Here is a 20,141-nt window from a genome sequence, read left to right on the forward strand (position 1 = left end):
AGGCTCCTCTCTGGTAATGAGGGATTCCTCATAGTCTTCTTTCATTTTCTCTAATTACTTTTTTTGATTACCTGCCATCTACAGGACAGACAGGAGACTGATTCGGCAGAAGCTAATGGAGTTTGATTTGCATTTTATCTATATATATATATACACACACAGTATATTCTGGTCATTAAAGTCGCCTTGACCCGCTTCATGACCCATTGTTTTAACAAGCTTAAATCAGGACATTTTCAATTTCCTAAGCTGCCTCATAAATAACCTGGTCCAATGAAGCCGTCAAAGAGCTGGATTATAGGAATTGTTTCTGTTTTTTTGCGCTTTGAAGACTTGTTCATTTACACCAGTGGAGCTATAATGTACCACATCACTTTTGATCCCAAATAACAAACGAAGGCTTTTTGTCTTTCCTCCAGTTGGTGGAGGCAATGTGGCTCCATTCTGCGCTAAATATTACGTAGGAGTGTCTAAAAGCCAAAGAAATACTCTGCTCTTTTTCCGTCTAACTTCCCACTGACGCAGGAATCCATCCAACAGAAACAACAGGGACACCCTGGATACGTAACACAAAGATAGACAACCACCTTTCATTTATCATTTATAGTCTCCATTTCCCCTGTAGGAGGAAGCAGGAGCACTAAAAACAAGACTATAATTATTGTTATATTTAGATTAGATTCAACTTTATTGTCATTGCACATGTCACAAGTACAGAGCAACAAAATGTAGTTAGTGTCTAACCAGAAGAGGTTAAGCAGTGATTAAATAACATTATGCTACAGTATATACAGAGTGCAAGGTATGAATGATATGTAAATATATAGATATGTGTCTATTACTATAGGTATGTACAGGCTACGAACAGGTGGTTATACAGAATAAATAACTATACAGTATGTACAGTGGTGCAAATTGGTGTTCAACTCACCCCCGTTTAAGTATAAACATGCCCCAGATGTGCATCACTCATAGGTGTAATTTACAGGCGGTATGGGAGGGTTACAGCCCCCCCCCCCAGTGCAACATTTCCCCTCCGGAGGAGGAAAATGTTAAACACGATTTTAGAGCGTAACTTTTTGATATTAATGAAAGTCCGTTTCATTCAAGCCAAATGAGTTGCTACAAAGCTAATTAAGACCATCAGCTCCACACAACTCTCTCTGGACCTCTCACTAGGACTATGTTCAGAAGACTGGGGCGTCCGGTGACCTTACCGCGCAGAAACTCGAGTGGTGAAGATAATGACCTCTTCTGAAGAGTCCTTCATGTTTTTATAATCCTCCGTGTCCTCCTTGGCTACTAGCAACTGCGTGGGGGGGAGGGGCGTTGCGTGATCACGGAAGGCTTGTATTATGTGGACGTGCCGACAGTGTTGTTGTCATAACTTAGAGTTCCTCATGGGGGAGACAGAAACTACGCACTATAGCTTTCATTTACTCTTTAAAATTCTTATAAAATACAGTATAATATTAGCCACAATATAATACATAATGTAACGTGGATGGTGTAGGTGGAGGAGAGAGCTCTGAGATAGCCCAAAGGGTCCACAGACAACTAAACGGAGATTCCACACTGACACTTTATTCATTGACCATAAAATCTTCACAGCACTATATTTACTTATCATACATGAGCAGTAGAACATTTAGCATAACCTGCAACAACTCATTAGTGAAGTCTCATACATGTAGTATGTCATGTAGTATGAAAGTATGTCAGAGTTGTGTGTGTGTGTGTGTGTGTGTGTGTGTGTGTGTGTGTGTGTGTGTGTGTGTGTGTGTGTGTGTGTGTGTGTGTGTGTGTGTGTGTGCGTGTGTGTGTGTGTGTGTCTCAGTCGAGCAGAGAAGACTGCAGAACAAAGGGAGGCATCACCTTGTGGCACTGCTAAGCATTGCAGTTATAATTTTGTATGTATAATAATAAGAATAAGAGTGTGCAGGTATGCTAGTGGCTCTGTGAAGCTGTATTTAGGCACAGTGGTGGGTTGAGCTTAAAGGTCCTATGGCATGTAAAATTCACTTTGAGGTTTTTTAACATTAATATGAGTTCCCCCAGCCTGCCTATGGTCCCCCAGTGGCTAGAAATGGTGATAGGTGTAAACCGAGCCCTGGGTATCCTGCTCTGCCTTTGAGAAAGCTCAGATGGGCCAATCAGGAATCTTCTCCTTATGAGGTCATAAGGAGCAAGGTTACCTTCCCTTTCTCTGCTTTGCCCACCCAGATAATTGGAATTGGAGACTTCAGATACAGTATTAGGGGACCACTAAGGTCTATATAAAAGAGACTTCAGATACAGTATTAGGGGACCACTAAGGTCTATATAAAAGAGACTTCAGATACAGTATTAGGGGACCACTAAGGTCTATATAAAAGAGACTTCAGATACAGTATTAGGGGACCACTAAGGTCTATATAAAAGAGACTTCAGATACAGTATTAGGGGACCACTAAGATCTATATAAAAGAGACTTCAGATACAGTATTAGGGGACCACTAAGGTCTATATAAAAGCATCCAAAAAGCAGCTGATATGATAACGTCAGTGCGCTAACATGCTCACAATGACAATGCTAGCATGCTCATGTTCAGCAGATAAGAGTGTTTGCCAGCTTAGGCGCTAGATGAAAAGTCAGCACAACACTTCACTCTCATTGTAAACAATTACAAAAAGTCGGCCCAGTGTGCTAAAGCGAGCTCTGTCTGATCAAGGCCTTAGGTTTCATCCTCTAGGTACCATGGCTATCTGTGTAAAATGGAACGTAATAGACTTCATTCATAATCATGGTGGCCGAGAGGAAAAATCACCAAAGTGAATATGATTCATCCCCTGAGAACAATGACTGCACATAATTTCATGGCAACCCATCCATCAATTTTTGAGATAGATATTTCTGGACCATTGACCGACTAATGTGGCTCGGGAGTGGGAAGTTTGGGGTCCCCTGCTGGAGCTGCTGTCCCCGCGACCCGACCCCCGGATAAGCAGATGACGATGGATGGATGGACCATTGACCGTCATTGCTATCACTAAATCCTCGCAGTACGGATGGCTTAAAAAACAAATTCAGTCTGAACAAAGAGAAAGAGCAGGAACTCAAGACAGGACCTTCATGCTGTGAAAAAACAGCACAGCGGGGCATAAACCAAGACATGAGCAAATTCCTTGTTTTTGCCTCATAAACATTTCAGTCGACTGTTTGCCCTGCGTGCTGTGCTGATGTCAACATTCACACTCTGCTGAAGTGAGCTGCTGAGCTGAGCGTGGATTATGAGCCAGAGGTGAGAGGGTTGATCAGAGACGTGGTCTTCCAGATCACAGAAGACGTCAGCTCTGTCTTTATTGCCTTAGTGACCCCTGTCTCTGTTAGCAGTATGGCACACTTCCAGGAATCACTTAACAGCCATGATAAAATAATCCTACACATTTAGCCCTGTCCTACTCGCAACCTTCAGTGTCCTCTCCTGAACTCTGTACCACCCTGCAGTCACATTCCTAAACTGCCAACGGTACAATTGAGGTTAATTGATATGTTCCAGGAAAAAGAGATGTGCCATGATGATGTCAATTTTAGGCACTCTTAATCCATATCAAATTGCTGGGAGGGAAATGATAGAAGCATAGATGATCACACAAAAAGTAGAAAGCAATGGCCGCCAGTGTTGGCTAATGTTCAGTGTTAGAGCTTTACCTGAATCAGTGGCTGCTGAAGCCCTCATCTCCTCCATTTGAACATAACACAACCTGAGCAGAAATGATGAAACAAATCCAAGTGTGCTCTTGAGTGTAAAGCTCAGACTATAGTGTAGATGAATGGAGTTGACTTTAAGTTTTTATTTTTATTTTGTGTGGTCTTTAAAGTGTCTCTGTTTGGACTGAAAAAGGTGGTACATGATCTTGGTAAGCAATTTGACAACTTTGTAGTACAAATATTTGTAACGTGCCCGTTAAAATACCAGTTAATCCAGCACAAATTAGTGCATAAAACATCACCAAAATGAGGTATTTGAATCTCAGAATTAAATACAAAATGAGGGAAAACCCCCTTTTTTTATTTCTGTCACATGCAGCTGTGAGTGCATTGGAATGGACGTCTCTTTAGTTGTTCGTCAAATTGAGAAAAAGAATAACAATAACTTATATGTTTTACTTAAGGCAATACCACTCTGTAAAAATACTTACAAGCAAAAGTCAAAAGTGTGATGAGCGATGCACGAGTCAAAAGGTTTAGGTACCACTACACTGTTCTAGACAAACTGTGTGGAGGTAGTTATTTTAACTCAACAAGGTGTCTGTTTGTTTTAATCTAATGTGAAATAAATAATCTAAAATAGAAGAAGAAAGAAATCACCTCGTGAGAAAAGTGTCACTGACATTATATTAAAGTGTCCTTGCAGTGACTCCCAGTGTCCATGAGGATTACTGCAGCCGTAGTGTCAAATGGATGCGCTCAAAGAGAGACAAAAGAGGGTTCATTGGTGTTGTACATGATGTCCTTCTATTCAACATGACATATTTATTTGGAATCTCTCTAATACAATCATAGAGCTAATCTTAGCCCACATATATTCATAGTAAATGAATGAAAAGTAGCTTGGCAGCTTTCAGGAATATGCTCTTAAATTCCTATAAATGCACTCAGTTATTATATTTCCTCTTTAGCTACCTTCTTTTTAAGATTATTTTTTAGGGCTTTTCCACCTTTATTTGATAGGACAGCTAGGTGAGAAAGGGGAGAGAGAGAGAGGGAAGACATGCAGGAAATCGTCACAGGTCAGATTCGAACCCTGGACCTCTGCCATATGTGCGCCTGCTCTACCCACTGACCAACCCGGCCACCTCTTTATCTTCTGAACTAATTTCCATCTGTATTGCCACGTATATATCCCCTGCATATTCGTGACCCAAAGGGCTGATAGGTAGGCTACAGAAACTAAGTGTAAAGCTCTATGTCAGCCTCCACCGCTGACAGAATAACAAACATCTCGTCAGCACCCTGAGAACAATGCACATGGATTAGATCATGCATCATTTACAAGGCCCTATACTGCAGAATGAGATGGCAAGGTTTTGCTTAGCTTACCTGTTATATATGGCAGGTTTTATTAACGGTTTATGAATAATATGATTTACAGCTTATGGGTGGTGCCATTGGCCTTGGTCGACACTTTGACTTCTGCTACAGTATGTGCGTATCTTTGCAGAGGTGTTAATGCAGGTGTGCTACTCTGATTTAGCATTTCTGAATTAATAAACAGCTCTACTCGTGATATGTGTTCAGCGTGCAGCAGTCAGAGGCAGGACTAACCGATGGAGTAATTTAGGATTACGACAAAATGTCGAAAAAATACAAAACAACAATAGCAAACGTTTGTTTCTGTATGGATTACTGCTACACATGCGCACTGGCAACTACTGTTAGTACTACTAACTTAAGTATAGTTTTGAGGTATGTAGTTTGCTTGAGTATTTCCATTTTATGCTAATTGTAGGCTACTTCACCGCATTTCATAAGGAAATATTGCCTTTTTTACTCCACTAAATTTATTTGACAGCTACATATATATATATACACATATATATAGCGGAGAGAGTAAACGCTGCCATATTATATTGTAAGGGGAATATTCATTTCTGTGGGTCTTGGAGGTGGGAGGGTGCGCTGGAGGGGGACATGATGTTTGACAGGCTCGCGCTGCATGTCGGGATACATCGCGCTCTTGTTTACAAGATGGTAGGAGAAAATAGCTTGCTCTGATTTCCAAACAGAAAGTATTAACTAGGACTTGCTAACGTTGTCGTTGTTCAGCCGTGTACAGACGACGGGTCGCTGCGCTATTTCAAGCGGTTAGAATCGGAGTGACGTGACGTGACGTGACCGTGGCTCAAACAGCAGCTCTCCGACTGACACAGGAGGGTTTTTTGCACTGTCACTGACAGAGCTGCAGACAGGACTATAAGGTTAGCCCATATCACAGGTCAGTACCCACAGCTGGCCGAGACGTGACACTGAATTTAACATTGTTTTGTGTTGTGTTCACTTCCTTAGCTTGTTTATTCATTTGATAATAAGATAGCTAGAGAAAGAAAAAGCAGGACGCACTATAAAGTTGCTCTAACCAATAAAAATCAATGCTGTGTGACAGCTAGCCATAGTCAGCTGTCAGGCTTGTGCAATATCACATTAGTGGTGAAATGTGGCAACTAACTAATACATGTCACTCAAACAGGCTTAACGTTAATGCACTGATAAATAAAACGTTATTTTTTGGCTTAGGCAGTGTTTCGAAAGGTACGGTGGCCGGAAGGTGTCATGGAGAGAGAGAAAAAATTGGAAAAACAACAAGAGCCTACAGTTAAAAATCAAAACGCATAGTCAATAAATCAGCTCGCTGACGGGCATAGAAGAGAGAAAGCTATGCAGCAAGTGATCTTATTCTATTGACCTGTAAACAGTTTTTTGCACAAGGTGTTCATCATATTATTCATATTTCAAAATAATAGCCACAGTCAACATGTTTCATGTCACATATTAGTGGAACAAGTTGCTTAAATATGCCCATTCTTAATTTTGAGGCATTATCGTTCCTATACCATGTGTAGGTTACAGCTTTTTAATGATAAATAAAAATAATGTGATTATTCAGTAACATGCGAACACTTCACTGACTTCAGACTACAGAAACATTGTAGAGCAGAGTGAAAATGGCTGATGATGTTCAGACGTCCTGTGTGCAGAGGCAGCAGTTAACCTTTACACCTGCTGTATATTTTTCATGAAGGAGTGGCTTTGGGACTTTGTTTGGGCGGCGAGGGACAGAGCTTAAAAGCCAAAAAGAATATAAAATCAAGATCGCACACACTATTTAATCGAGAGCATAAAGTTTTACTGGCTCCATAATAAGCAGTTTTTTATTTATTTTTTTAGCTGTGGACACATATTCAACAGGACAACATGACCTCCACATCTTGGTCACAATTCTTTACACACTTTAATGTAGGGGTTCACATGTTGGCTCATGTTGTGAATAAAGAAACAAAAATGTCAGCTGTATCATTATCAGATTTTTTTAAATTCTCAAAAAGTGATATCAGTATCTGCCTCAGAAATCTGTTGTCAGTCGGGGTAAACGAGAAACATGCCCATTTTCAGTAAAGATGAATATGGACTAGAAAAAAAGTTCTAAAAATGTCTTAGTCAACTGATTTGATTATAAAATAATATTGGTCAACTCATTGTCTTCTTTTATTATAGGCTGTGTATTTACAGTAGGCTAAGTAAAGGTTGACATCATTGCTGAACTTTTCTTTCAGAGAACTGTCCATTGGCTCTGCAGACGTGTACCTGAATCCAGCCGAATGTAAGTCACTCTATTTGGATGCACTCAACAAGTAGATAATGTAGCTAATATACATGCAATTAGTTAGTCTAATATTTCTAGTCTAGTATTTCCATTCCAAGAGTTGAACACTCTGATGTTCTTTACCTGTGATTCCATCTCTGTCATTATGTTGTAGCCTTTTAAAACAAGAACACATGTAAATGTGCCTATTCGTTCTGCCAAATCATTTTTTTATTATTTGCATTTCAAGAATCTGTTATGCTTTTTTTCTAACCACAGATGACTTTGAACCATCAGTCTGACTGCCTGTTTAAATATCTCACGCAGGAACAGAGCGACTGCAAAGCATCTAATTGAGCGCTACTTTCGGCAGTTAACTGACGGCTGTGGAAATGGCGACTGCGCGAATGAGTTTTGCGCATCATGCCGTGACTTCCAACCTTTGGATAACAATTCAGCGGCTGCCAAAGCGCTCGAGCTGTTTAAGATTAATGCCAAACTCTGTAACCCTCACCCCTCCAAGAAAGACTCTGACACCCCTCGTGTGGACAGTACGGACCTCTGTCCCACCAGGGAGAACTTCTCAGGTACTGGAAGACTGACTCAGAATCTCATGGACACTAGCTGTTTTCGAAACCGTTCCCTCATTCACTCACTAGTCTTGCATTGCGTGACCTTCCTCCACAGCGCCGCGGAGGAGGGTCTGGCTAGTCCACACAGCATTCCTGGATGGGAGAAAAACGTGCTCTGGTTTATTGGCATTTATTTAAACCAATCACAATCGTCTTGGGCGTCGCTAAGTGCCAGACGGAGCCACGGTGCCTCTGCTAAATAGTCTCAGGAAGGAACTTGTTTTGGTGGAACGTGTGCTTGTTCATAGGTTGTTTTAGTCGTGCAACAGAAAACTCAGATTGGACAGATAGTCTAGCTAGCTGTCTGGATTTACCCTGCAGAGATCTGAGGAGCAGTTAACCATAGTCCTCACAAATCCACCGAAGGTTAGAACGCCAACACAGAGAAAGAGGAAGGGGACGGACATCTGGCCGAAATGAGGGACATCCAGCTGAATTTCCGGTGGCACCTGAACAATCTTGGAAATGAAACGTCGTCGATAAAGACTACTCACTCACTATTCCCTATATAGCAGAGGTCTTTAATGTTTTTTAGTGCAAGGACCCATAACCTGAAAGAGGGACGAGCAGGGACCCCCTACTACATATAGTGTATACAATAGAGATGTATAATAAACTGGGCCTACAGTAACGTGTAGGGTGGCCTATACACATACCTTTTTATGGTGCCCTACAACATATAACATATTCTTTACATATTCATATGTCATATTTTTATGTCAAACATACATGTGGAAGTCACAGTGAATCCTTAAGCTGAACTGTATGTTTGGATGGCTAACCTACCTATAGGCTAGTAAGTCTATCAGCAATGTTATTGTTTTTTATGAATAGGCCAATTTATCTTTGCTAATATGTTGGATCCATGTTAATGTATATTGTTTAGACCTATTTAAATTTTTTGGGGAAAAAAACATTCACAAAAGTATTAAACAATAATTTGGCGGCCCCCCTGCAGTGACTCTGAGGACCCCCTGTTGAAGATCTCTGCTATATAATGTGTATTAAACAGTGAACTATATAGGGAGCGACCAAACGAGATTTCGGACACTACACTGAACATTTCTAAACATCGTTGCGTCAGTATAGATCCGCCGGATATTTGTGTGACGGAAGCGGGCGCGCCCAGCATGATGTAAACAACCATGAAAAAAAAATACTTGTAATACGTCCCTGAAATAAACCGAGCGCTCAGGAGAATATTAAAAGATTGGATTGAGGTTGCATGTTAAATTTCCAATGTTAAACCGCTCCATTTCCCCTTTTCAGTTTTTGCGGGTCCTGCTTCTTCTCTGGGAAAACACGGCCGCATTGCATTGTGGTATACAGGAGTAAAATGTAGGGTACATCGTATGTATGCTCAAATTAGCTGTGCATTGTGGGTATTTTATAGTGGACTATGAATGAGTGAATGAAATTAACCACTGAGAATTCGAACAGCACTACACAATGGCAAACACACTATATAGTGCACTATTTCCGCGACAGGGAACGGTTTCGAACACAGCTACTGACTTTAAATCAGTTCACTTGTGTTAATTCAATTGTCTTTTTACTGTTTTGGTCCAGATGTTCATTACCTCACAGAGAACACAGTATCTATGATCCTGAGTTTCTGCGAGGAGAAAGGGGACTACTCGGCTCTCAATCGCATCATCGGCAGGATTTTCTCCAGTGCAGATGCCTTGGTGCAGAGTTTCAGAAAGGATGAACCCAACCCTACTGGAAGCCGTGGCTCTCCTGAACCAACAGATGTGGACAAGCATGTGAAGCAGAGTGAGCAACCCGCGGAGAAGATGGGTGCTTCGTCTGCCGCTGCTTTACCAGACGAGGGTCTCAACGAAACGTTTGACCCTTGCGAGGTGACGGTGGACATCGGCGCCGTGCGCAGAGTCTACGACAAATTTCTAAGCCTGGACCAGGTAGAGGCTGCTCTTGTAAACGCACTCGTTTACCTCACTCCAAACATGGAACTTGACCTGGAATACCTTGACGTGTACGAAACAAACCCAGATTATCTGAACATCTTCATCATCGTGCTGGAGAACCGGAACCTTCACAGCCCCGAGTACCTGGAAGTGGCGTTGCCGCAGTTCTGCAAAGCCATGTGCAAGCTGCCGGTGAGCGCACTCGCCAGGCTGTCAAAGCTCTGGTCCGCGTACGGTCTCCCGCACATTCGCCGTATGATGGAGACCTTCCAGCAGCTCATCACTTTCACAGTCGTCAGCAATGAATATGACAGCGAAAATCTGGTAAACGATGACCAGACCGTGGTGGCTGCGACGCAGTGTTTGAAAGTTGCGTTCTACGCAAATATCCTGGGCGGAGAATTGAACGTGGAGCACAACGAGGACGAAGAGGAAGACCCCGAGTCCGATGAGCTCACCCTGCATGAGCTGCTGGGCGAGGAGCGGCTCTATAAGAAGGGTCCTCGGGTCGATCCTCTGGAGAAAGAACTGGGCGTCAGACCCGTGGACAGCATCAAACCCCTCATCCCTTTCGAGGAGTTTGTTAACGAGTCGCTGAACGAAGTGGTGGAGATGGACAAGGATTTCACCTTCTTCAAGGTAAACGCCGAAACCAAGTTTTCTTTCCAGAGCTGCCCGTTCATCCTCGACGTCATCACCAAGAACCAAGGGCTGTACTACGACAACAGGATCCGGATGTACAGCGAGCGGCGCCTCACGGCCCTCTACAGCATGGTGCAGGGCCAGCAGCCCAACCCCTATCTCAAGCTCAAAGTACGCCGAGATCACATCATCGACGACGCCCTCGTCAGAGTGAGTCACAGCACCATATGTTACTGATGGGTTTCTGCTGGGTCTTAAAAAGTCTCAAATTTCAAAATCGAAACGTTTGGGCCTTAAAATTCTTAAAGAGTCCCTATAGTGTTTTTGGGGATTTTTTTTTCTTTTAGTGTGTTATATAGTTTTTTGTGTATGTAATAGATGTATAAAGTATTAAAAAACAAAACAATGAATTTGTCAATGAATTCAACCTCCGCCTTGTGTTGCAGCTGGAGATGATCTCCATGGAGAACCCGTCCGACCTGAAGAAGCAGCTGTTTGTTGAGTTCGAGGGGGAGCAAGGTGTAGATGAGGGAGGGGTTTCAAAGGAGTTCTTTCAGTTGGTCTTGGAGGAAATTTTCAATCCTGACATAGGTGAGACATGAAATCACAATGGATCAGTTTTTACATTTGCTTCCCAGGTATCCCTGTTTTATTTCAGATAATGAACATTTAACATTTAAGGAAATACACTTATTTCAGATTCAGATAGTTTGTCATTCAAGCATGTTAAGACATGAAGGAACAAATTCTGTTAGCCAGGTCCAGCAGCGTACACAGTAAATAACATTTGCAATCAGGGGGGTGTCTTCTGGGGCTCCAGACCCAAATTTCTTCTCAAAAGCCCCGAATCTTTTAGGTTTTAATAATGACTAGAATTTTGTGTCATTTCCCCTCAGTCTCTCAGACTGGACCGGCAAATTAATGGAGCAAAAGTTCTATTACTGGGGAAATATCGTTATTCATTCTGTAATTCTGTCATTAGTAATGCTGTTTACGTCAAATTCATACCCTATGTTATGTAAAAAAAAAAATAGATACACAAGAATGAGTCATCTTAAACATTTGTTGTGTTCTGGTTTCAGAATGATGGAGACAGTAGGAGAATAATTAGATACAGGATAGGATGTAGGCTCCACAGGATGATTCTTTTCCTTGTTTTCTATCAGGTTTTTCCCCCTAGATTTGGGCTGAGCCCCGAAGGTTTACAACCTCTGGCACCGCCCCTGTTTGCAATGCCTTAGCTAAAATAGACCCTTAAAATAATAAATAAAAACCTAAAACCTATTAGGGCTGCAACTTACAGTTATTTTCATTGACGATTAATCTGTAGATTATTTTCTCAATTAATGGATAAGTTATTTGGTCTATAAAATGTTAGAAAATGGTGAAAAATGTCTATCAGTGTTTCCCAGCGCCTAAGAGACAATGAGATATTCAGTTTACTGTCATATATGAGTGAAGAAACTAGAAAAGCTGGAATTGGAGAATTTTAACTTTTCTTTCTTAAAATGTACTCAAACCGATTATGTATTTATTTATTTCAGGACAATGCACATTTAATGAACATGTACAGCAGTACACGTAAAAGTGCCAGATTGTAGCCCAAAGGCTAATTTCCATCTGTAGTCCTATTTGGCAGATATAAATTACAATAACAGGACATAAGATAAACACTATTAACATTAGTAAATGTTAAAACAGAGACACAACATACATATGCTTCAGTAAGCTAATACGGTACAGCATACAAGTAGGGGTGACCCATACTTGGTTAGTTCGAAGACAAAATATATACAGTAATAACATTTGTTCTATGAAGCAAGGAAAAACTAAATAAGAGAAAAGCAAACAGACAATTTATTAGTAAGTGTTAAGACGAAGACGCAATTCATTGGCACACTCTACTGGGCTAATACGATACAGCATGCAGTCAGAGGTGATTGCACGTTTGGTTAGCTCTGAGCCACACCTTTACCTGGCTCTTAAAGGTGGCCAGAGTGGGACATTCCCTTATAGTTGGGGGTAGTGTGTTCCATAATGCACTACCTTTAATAGATAGTGCATTTAATCGATTGCCGTGTGGGTGGGATCCTTCATGATACATGACGCTCGGCATCTGCACCTGCTAAAGCTATTTGCTCTATTGCCAAGAGTTAGATGAGAAGATTAATACCACTCTCATATCTGGCACATCCTCATCACACAAAGTAACAATGGGCATGCACGAATTATGGAGAGGGCCTGGGACAACCGATGAAAATTAGCCTGTTGACCTAACTCCGGCTCATTTACAGTTACTTTGCTGTTGATTAATGAGCACTGTCCCTGTCAAATAAACAAAGAAATTAAATTAAATGATGTCATCGTTTCCCAAATGCCCTGTTTTACATGTCCACATGGATACAGTGTAACCACATCTTTTGAAAAATCTGCACCTGTGCAGTAACAAAAACTATTCCTGTATGTATTTATTTTTTACTTAATGTGTGTTTCTCTCTCTTTCTCTGTTTGACTTTATGAACAGGAATGTTCAGCTACGACGACGACACCAAACTGTTTTGGTTTAATTCGTCCTCACTGGAGAATGAAGCGCAGTACACCCTGGTTGGACTCGTCCTGGGGCTCGCCATTTACAACAACTGCATCCTGGACGTACATTTCCCTATGGTTGTCTACAGGAAACTCATGGGCAAGAAAGGGACCTACTTGGACCTGTCAGACTCCCATCCAGTACAGTAACTTTCTCCAACATTAATATACACTGAAAGACAATACATCAGTTATGTATTTCTAAATATGTTTTCGAGACATCTTCTGTTGCTGAAGATGTGTATGATATTGTAATTTTACTGGTAGAATTAAAAATAAATGTTTTTAGAGTTGCTGAAATGAAACCACAAGCATAAAGCAATTTCTTTCTTTTCTTTTTTTCTAACTAAACTGTAGGAAAAATTCAACATTTTGGGAAACATACTTATTTGCTTTCTTGTCGAGGGTTAGATGAGAAGTTAATCTCTCATGTCACTCTCATGTCTTTACAGTAAATTTGAAGCTAAAGCCCGAGAACTGTTAGCTTAGCTTAGCATGAAGACTGGAAGCAGGCCAAAATGGCAAGCTTGGCTCTTGTCATCACATGATGTTGTCTGGCAACTGATGGAGACTCTAGGAAGACAAGCCCAACAACAATTTGTTTTTACTCTTTGGTTTTTGTGTGCATTATGGGGCATTCACACCAAAAAAACGAGCCGCCGATTTGCCGCAGGCGGATTTTCATTAATACGGCCCGTTTGTGTGACGTCCTCTTGTGTTCTTAAACCCCCCAAAAAAGCACAAGTAGACTTTATATTTCAGCGAGACATAACGAGTGCTTTGTTGTTGCAGGAAAGATTTTTTACCCTCATAGTGTTTTAAAACTTTCTTGTGGCAGCGATAGAGGCCGTGGTGTTTCCTGTTTCCTGTACGGGATTCTCACACCGCCTCAAACCATAGCTTGCTCAAAACACACCGCCAAGTCTGATATCCGGTTACATGAGTGGCCACCACAGAGTGACTTGGGGTTTCTCCAAGTTGAGTCGGTCTGAACTTTTCGCCACAGCCTAACTGCACTACCCCCATTCAAAATGAATGAAAAGACCTGCGTTTTTGCCAGACTGTCTGACGCAGGCAGTCTGAACATGGACCTAAATAGACGAGATGTAACATGTTGTTAAGCTTTAGTGCAAATAGGTGGATTTTGTTGCTTTTAGGCAGAGCCAGGCTAGCTGTTTCCCCCTGGTCCCAGTCTGTATGCTAAGCTAAGCTAAGATAACTATCATCTGGCTGTAGCTTCATATTTAACAGACAGACATGAGAGTGGCATCAGTCTTCTCAACTAACTCCTGACAGGAAAGTATGGAATCATATTTCCCAAAATCTAACAGCAGATTTTTCTTCTTTTCTTCTTGCAGGCTCTCTACCAGAGTCTGAAGGAGTTGCTTCAATATAGCGGCAATGTAGAGGAAGACATGATGCTCACCTACCAGATATCACACACAGACCTTTTTGGAAACCCGATCTTATATGACTTGAAGGAGCAGGGAGGCCAGATCCCTGTTACCAAGGAGAATAGACAGGTGAAATGTCTGCATGTTTAAACCACAACAGTGCTCCGTCTAAACCATGCTTATCTTCATTTACATTAACTGTAACTATTATTTATTTATATAGCACCTTTCATTCAAGCATGCAGCCCAAAGTGCTTCACACAACAAAATCACAAAATTAAAACTAAAAGATTTCAAACAAAATCAAGACTAAAAATTACAACGATAGGACAATACAATGTTTATTATAAAATAATGCAATAACATTACTCCAAATTAAAAGGCAGATTAAAAAGATTAGTCTCTAGTTTCCTAATGGTAGTGGAATGACGTAGGTTTGAAGTTAATTAGTGTAGGGCTCATTTTCATTGACTACGTTTACATGCACACAAACACATTTTTTTTGAGACGTGGGATATTCCGGTATTATTTGTTTTAGTTTAGTTTTAGAGGCATTCTTTGGACATGTATACAGCGCATTCGGAATATGCGTCTCAGTCTGGGTTTTTACCGCAGTTTGAGACAGTTTACGGCCCTTGGCTGTTTACGGCGTACGGTCAGCTCTGTGCGTTGCTATGGTTGCTGTACCCAAACCAACCAGCCAACAGTTTGCAGGGCTGCAGACCCGATAAGAAGGAGAAACACAGCTACTTTTAAACATCATCAAAGACTTGGATATCAACAGGTTTTTGGATATGAGCACACATCGTTACGTCGACCTTTTCAAGTAGCTGGTTGAAGGAATGAAAGAGGGACGCTGTGTTCACACGCTCCAACTAGTCCTCCACCGCTGGGAAACGGCTACATGTTAACAGGAATATTCACTTTTATTAGCCGTGTAAACAGCTTAGAGGAATATCGTCTTTTTCAGAATAATTATGTGCATGTAAACATAGTCACGGTCGATTAATCTGTTGAGTATTTTTGTCAGAAAATGGTAAAAAATGTCGATCAGTGTTTCCCAAAGCCCAGGATGACATTCTAATTGTCTTGTTTTGACCACAACTCAAAGATATTCAGTTTACTGTCCCAGGGGAGAGAAGAAACTAGAACATATTCACTTTTAAGAAGCTGGAATCAGAGAATTTTTAATTTTTCATAAAACCGAATAATCGATTTTCAAAATAGTTGGCAATTAAGTTTCTAGTTGACAACTAATCGAATAATTTTTGCAGCTCTATATTAGACAGGGCCTTGATATCAACTTAAATCTACTTTTCCTCACCAAATTTCTTTAAAAAAATTAGTACACAATGGCTGTTTCTGTCTGGAGATAGTGTCTACCTACATTATTATTTGAATCAATAACTGGCACATAGTTTTTGTTCCTCTTTTGATTTAAATGTACATTTCACAAGTGCAGCAATAGAAACTCGATGTATATGAAAGAGCTAAAAATGATGCCACTCAACTGCCAATTTCATGACATTCTGTAGGTGTTCTTTCCTCTGTGGAGAGAAGGTGTTAACATTCCTTAACCCTCTTGTCTTCGGCTCAAATTTTGACCCATTTTCAAAACTTTCTACATCACAAATTTGTTTTGTTTTTCAACGAAATTGTAAAAAACAATAACATGGATGGTTCCCTACAACGCTCTTCACAAGTAAAGTGAATGAATCAGTTCACTACTTTGATTGAATTTGGGTGTTTTATGCAATAAAGCTTCAAATATATCGAAAAAGCACAGAAAAAAACAGTTGATAAAAAAACGTTGGTAAAAAGTTTCAAAAATGTCGGGGAAAAAGTGACAAAACATCAGGAACAGCGGTCGGTGTAAAAAAACATTTTTACTGCAGTTAATGAAAGGAAGTAAATAATGAGCAATTGCTTTGTTGTACTTTGACATGTTTTTTGCTTTTTACATCTCTATTTGACAGGAGTTTGTGGACATGTATGCTGACTACATACTGAACAAGAGCGTGGAGAGACAGTTCAAAGCCTTCAAAAAAGGTTTCCTAATAGTCACTAATGAGTCCCCACTGAAATATTTGTTCAGACCCGAAGAAGTAGAGATGCTTATCTGTGGAAGCAGGGTGAGGAAACAACGCTTCATTTAGATTTTTGATCCTTTATTGTAGCCAGTGTTCTATGACTTACAGAGCAATCTTTTGGGATTTCACAGAAACTTGACTTTGAAGCACTTGAAAAGACAACAGAATATGATGGAGGTTATAGCAAAGACAGTCAAATCATCAAGTAAGTCCCATTTACCTTTTGTCCACATACACAGCACACCACTTAAAGGTTCACCACTTTTTTTTGTCACATTTGCTCAAACTGTCACTGTATTCTGACTAGAGGTGTGAGTCTTCATTGACCTCCCGATTCGATTACGATTATCATGTCAGCGATTCGATTCGATATCTCGATGCATCATGATGCGTCAAATACATTTTTCTATTAAAGCCATGTTGGATATTTAATTCATAGCTTTTCAAGCTTCAAAAACAAAACATTCTGCAGTGCTCTAATACTAAATAAATTGGATACATATACCTATACAGCACTGAGCACATGGCACTTCTATATGTGCAAAACATACCAGAATATGTAAACAGAAATGTTGTTAGGCCTACATTAAATTACAAACAGAAATAATCGATTATGAGCCGGACGATTATCGATGCAGCATCGCCCACGTTTCAATGCATTGATTATTTGATTCATTTCAACACCTCTAATTCTTACGGTACTAAATGAGACATATAATCTGTGAAAATAATGCGTTCCTCTGCCTCCTCCTGTTGCTCCTGAAGGCATAAAGAAAACAACCAATCAGAGCAGAGTCTCTAACGCCATGTCAATGACTGCACGTGAACTGTGATCAAACTGTCAAACTAGGCAGCGCTGATTAAATATGACTCAAGATTTTTTCACTGCATTGTCTATTTCTCTACTCAGATGTTTTCAGAAACACATTTTAGTGTGTTGCTTAGCTGTAAAATAAATATAAAAAAAGTTGGCTCGACTGTTTCCAACACGGTGGCCAGATTGGAGCAGCGCTGCATAGTTCGGCTGATCTGAGCTTGCAAATGCCATTAGACGCACTAGGGGGAGGCAGAGGAACATGCATTGTTTTCACAGATACTCTGTCTCACGTATTGCTGCCAGGATATAGTGATAGTTTCAGCAGATATGACAAATATTTGCAAATATATCTATATATAACTTAACTATGTAACTTTATAAAAATGACCCACTGCAGCTTTAAATCATAATTTAAAGAAACATGTTTTAAGCAGCAGGTCACATAAAAGAAAAAAAATGGACATTGCTTTTTATCATTGCTGTTTAACGTTTTTTATTTCCTGCACACAGAGATTTCTGGGAAACAATTCACTCATTTGGAGAGGAGCAGAAGAGGTTGTTTCTTCAGTTTACCACCGGCACAGATAGAGCACCAGTTGGCGGGCTCGGCAAATTAAAAATGATCATCGCCAAGAATGGCTCGGACACAGACAGGTACCGCACAGCCAGCTTTTTTTTGGGAGGTTTTATTTACTATTATTTTTAGAACTACAGCCCCATTTCGTTTATTTAGAGGACAGATTTACATTTTTGTAATTTATCCTCCAACATACCTAAAAATATACTAGTAACTGACAATTACCCTGCAATTCCACCAGGCGTGGATGCGCCGCGTTCTGGCTGCACCGTGGTTTTCTTCCGTCGTCTGCCGTGCGTCATACCACACCGGGAGCGTCTCAGAAGCGTTTTGTCTTGCATGCCCAACTCGCAGATTTCGTTGTTTTGGTCATTTTTCCTGGATATTTGTGCTTCTACCATAAAAGTAAGTAGTCTACATAGTTAAATGTTATTTTTTTTCATTTAGTCCAGTTATGAACAACATGGGTCAAAGATTTGTAGCCTTGTTTTAGTTAGTTAATAGTGTAGTGATGTGATATACGATCAGGAGTCTGCACAGGGTGACTGGATGCTCTAGCCCTTCCACTAATGCCCCGCCTGTTGCACGCCCCGCGGTTCAGTTACGTCTTTGTTATTTAATCCATGCCTGTCACATGAAAACTGAACAAACAGACAATTGTCAAAGCAACACGATAAACTCGTCTCATTTTACATTCGTCCTTACTTTTCATCCTCTCTTTCAGGTTACCAACCTCTCACACCTGCTTTAATGCACTGCTGCTCCCAGAATACTCCTCCAAGGAAAAACTGAAAGAAAGACTTCTCAAGGCCATCACATATGCCAAAGGTTTTGGGATGCTGTGACAGATCCACAAAGAAAGTTTTCGGACTGCATTTTAACAAAAAAAGGGGAAAGAGGGAAATGACATAAAACAAAATGCTGCAATAACCCTGTGCCTAACCAACCTCTACCCGTCATACTCCACTGTTGGCCTTTCACTCTGAGGCCTAACTTCCTCCGATAGTTTGTTTCATATACTGTACAGTACAGTAGGTTTGCCAAAGAGTTTAAAACGGCACTTAAATAATGTATTTCTTTTTGAGTTTCTGGGCAAACATGAACAATATTTGATTTGTGAAACTGTGAAAGTGCACTTATACACAGGGTTTTAGTGAATGCCAGCACAAGCAGTATATCTATTTGGACTTTTCTCATGTTTTTCAGTTCTTCGTGGTTTAGCAGTATTCAGTTCTAAGGCTCTCTTCCCACAAGTGGGATTGGACTGAGCATAATGGTGCTCCTTGGTAACGATTGGCATTGTAGTATATTAAGCTGCAGCATTTTATATTACTGCTAACCCAAATAGCCTCTCTGACAAGCTCATACAGTATTTAAACTATTTCCTGTCAGTGTGAGAGCAAACTCGCCACTAACCTAAAGGTCATTTTGAAGTATTTCTGTGTTGTGCCTCTTGTACTACATATAAAATGAATACTGTGTGTTGTGAAACAGTGAACCTGACCAGATAGTGTGGTTTCGATGGCTTGCAGGGTTTCAGGATGACTGGTCGGTTCAGACTTTCACATCCTGAAAAAAAGTGTTTCTCTTCCCTTGGTTTGTTTGCTATTAGGTGTTTCTGATTGCACATTTGAATGTGCAGTTGCCAAACGTGCAATGCCTATATAAGGAAAAGAGTCACATGAAATGTTTTATTTGGCCAAATATCTCAGGTACATAAATAATGTGCAGATAATGTGAAACTCTTATGTAAAGCAACTATTATGCAAAGAAATTAAAGGTGAAAAAAAAATCTATAAACATTGTCATTAATATGCATTGAAGGAATTTACACTGACAACATATGGTAACATAAGTATTTTTCAACCTGGACCCTATTTTCTCATTAATTGGTATCTAACTGACTAATGTGAACCAAAATCTTTGAAATTGGTCCAGTATTGAGCAGGCACCCAGTAACCTGCAGCCGCAAGCCGGGCTACAATGTAATCATATAGGGCAAAATGTGCAATAAAAGTGCTATTTTTGCCACTGACTGACTGTCAACATTATGGAAAGAATCTCTACAAAGGTATTCCTTTTTGATAAAGAATAAGATCATTTTTGCACCAGAAATCCCTCAGAAATTT

The 20,141-nt window shown here is 40.4% G+C and overlaps 1 protein-coding gene across 3 annotated transcripts; it reads left to right on the forward strand.

Moving 5' to 3' along the window:
- Nucleotides 1–5,690: 5,690 nt before the first annotated feature.
- On the forward strand, nucleotides 5,691–19,808 carry ube3a (ubiquitin protein ligase E3A). 3 transcript variants are annotated; one of them, XM_039810092.1, is made up of 12 exons: nucleotides 5,691–5,978; nucleotides 7,315–7,361; nucleotides 7,671–7,930; nucleotides 9,545–10,755; nucleotides 10,992–11,136; nucleotides 13,070–13,275; nucleotides 14,493–14,657; nucleotides 16,505–16,660; nucleotides 16,750–16,823; nucleotides 17,946–18,089; nucleotides 18,254–18,417; nucleotides 18,737–19,808. In XM_039810092.1, coding segments are annotated over exons 2-12 (2,595 nt in total). In that variant the 5' UTR covers nucleotides 5,691–5,978; nucleotides 7,315–7,359; the 3' UTR covers nucleotides 18,805–19,808. The 3 variants fall into 3 exon arrangements, with proteins under 3 accessions (XP_039666026.1, XP_039666027.1, XP_039666028.1); XM_039810093.1 differs by having other exon boundaries at nucleotides 5,691–5,961; XM_039810094.1 differs by lacking the exon at nucleotides 18,254–18,417 and having other exon boundaries at nucleotides 5,692–5,978.
- Nucleotides 19,809–20,141: the final 333 nt, after the last annotated feature.

This window comes from Perca fluviatilis, chromosome 9 (assembly GCF_010015445.1).
Source record: "Perca fluviatilis chromosome 9, GENO_Pfluv_1.0, whole genome shotgun sequence".
Lineage (NCBI taxonomy): Eukaryota > Metazoa > Chordata > Actinopteri > Perciformes > Percidae > Perca > Perca fluviatilis.

Bases quoted from the DNA above. Each gene is read 5' to 3' on its own strand.
- ube3a (XM_039810092.1), top strand. The intron at 16,661-16,749 runs GTGAGGAAACAA...GGGATTTCACAG, and splicing joins TGCTTATCTGTGGAAGCAGG to AAACTTGACTTTGAAGCACT. The intron at 18,090-18,253 runs GTACCGCACAGC...CAATTCCACCAG, and splicing joins AATGGCTCGGACACAGACAG to GCGTGGATGCGCCGCGTTCT.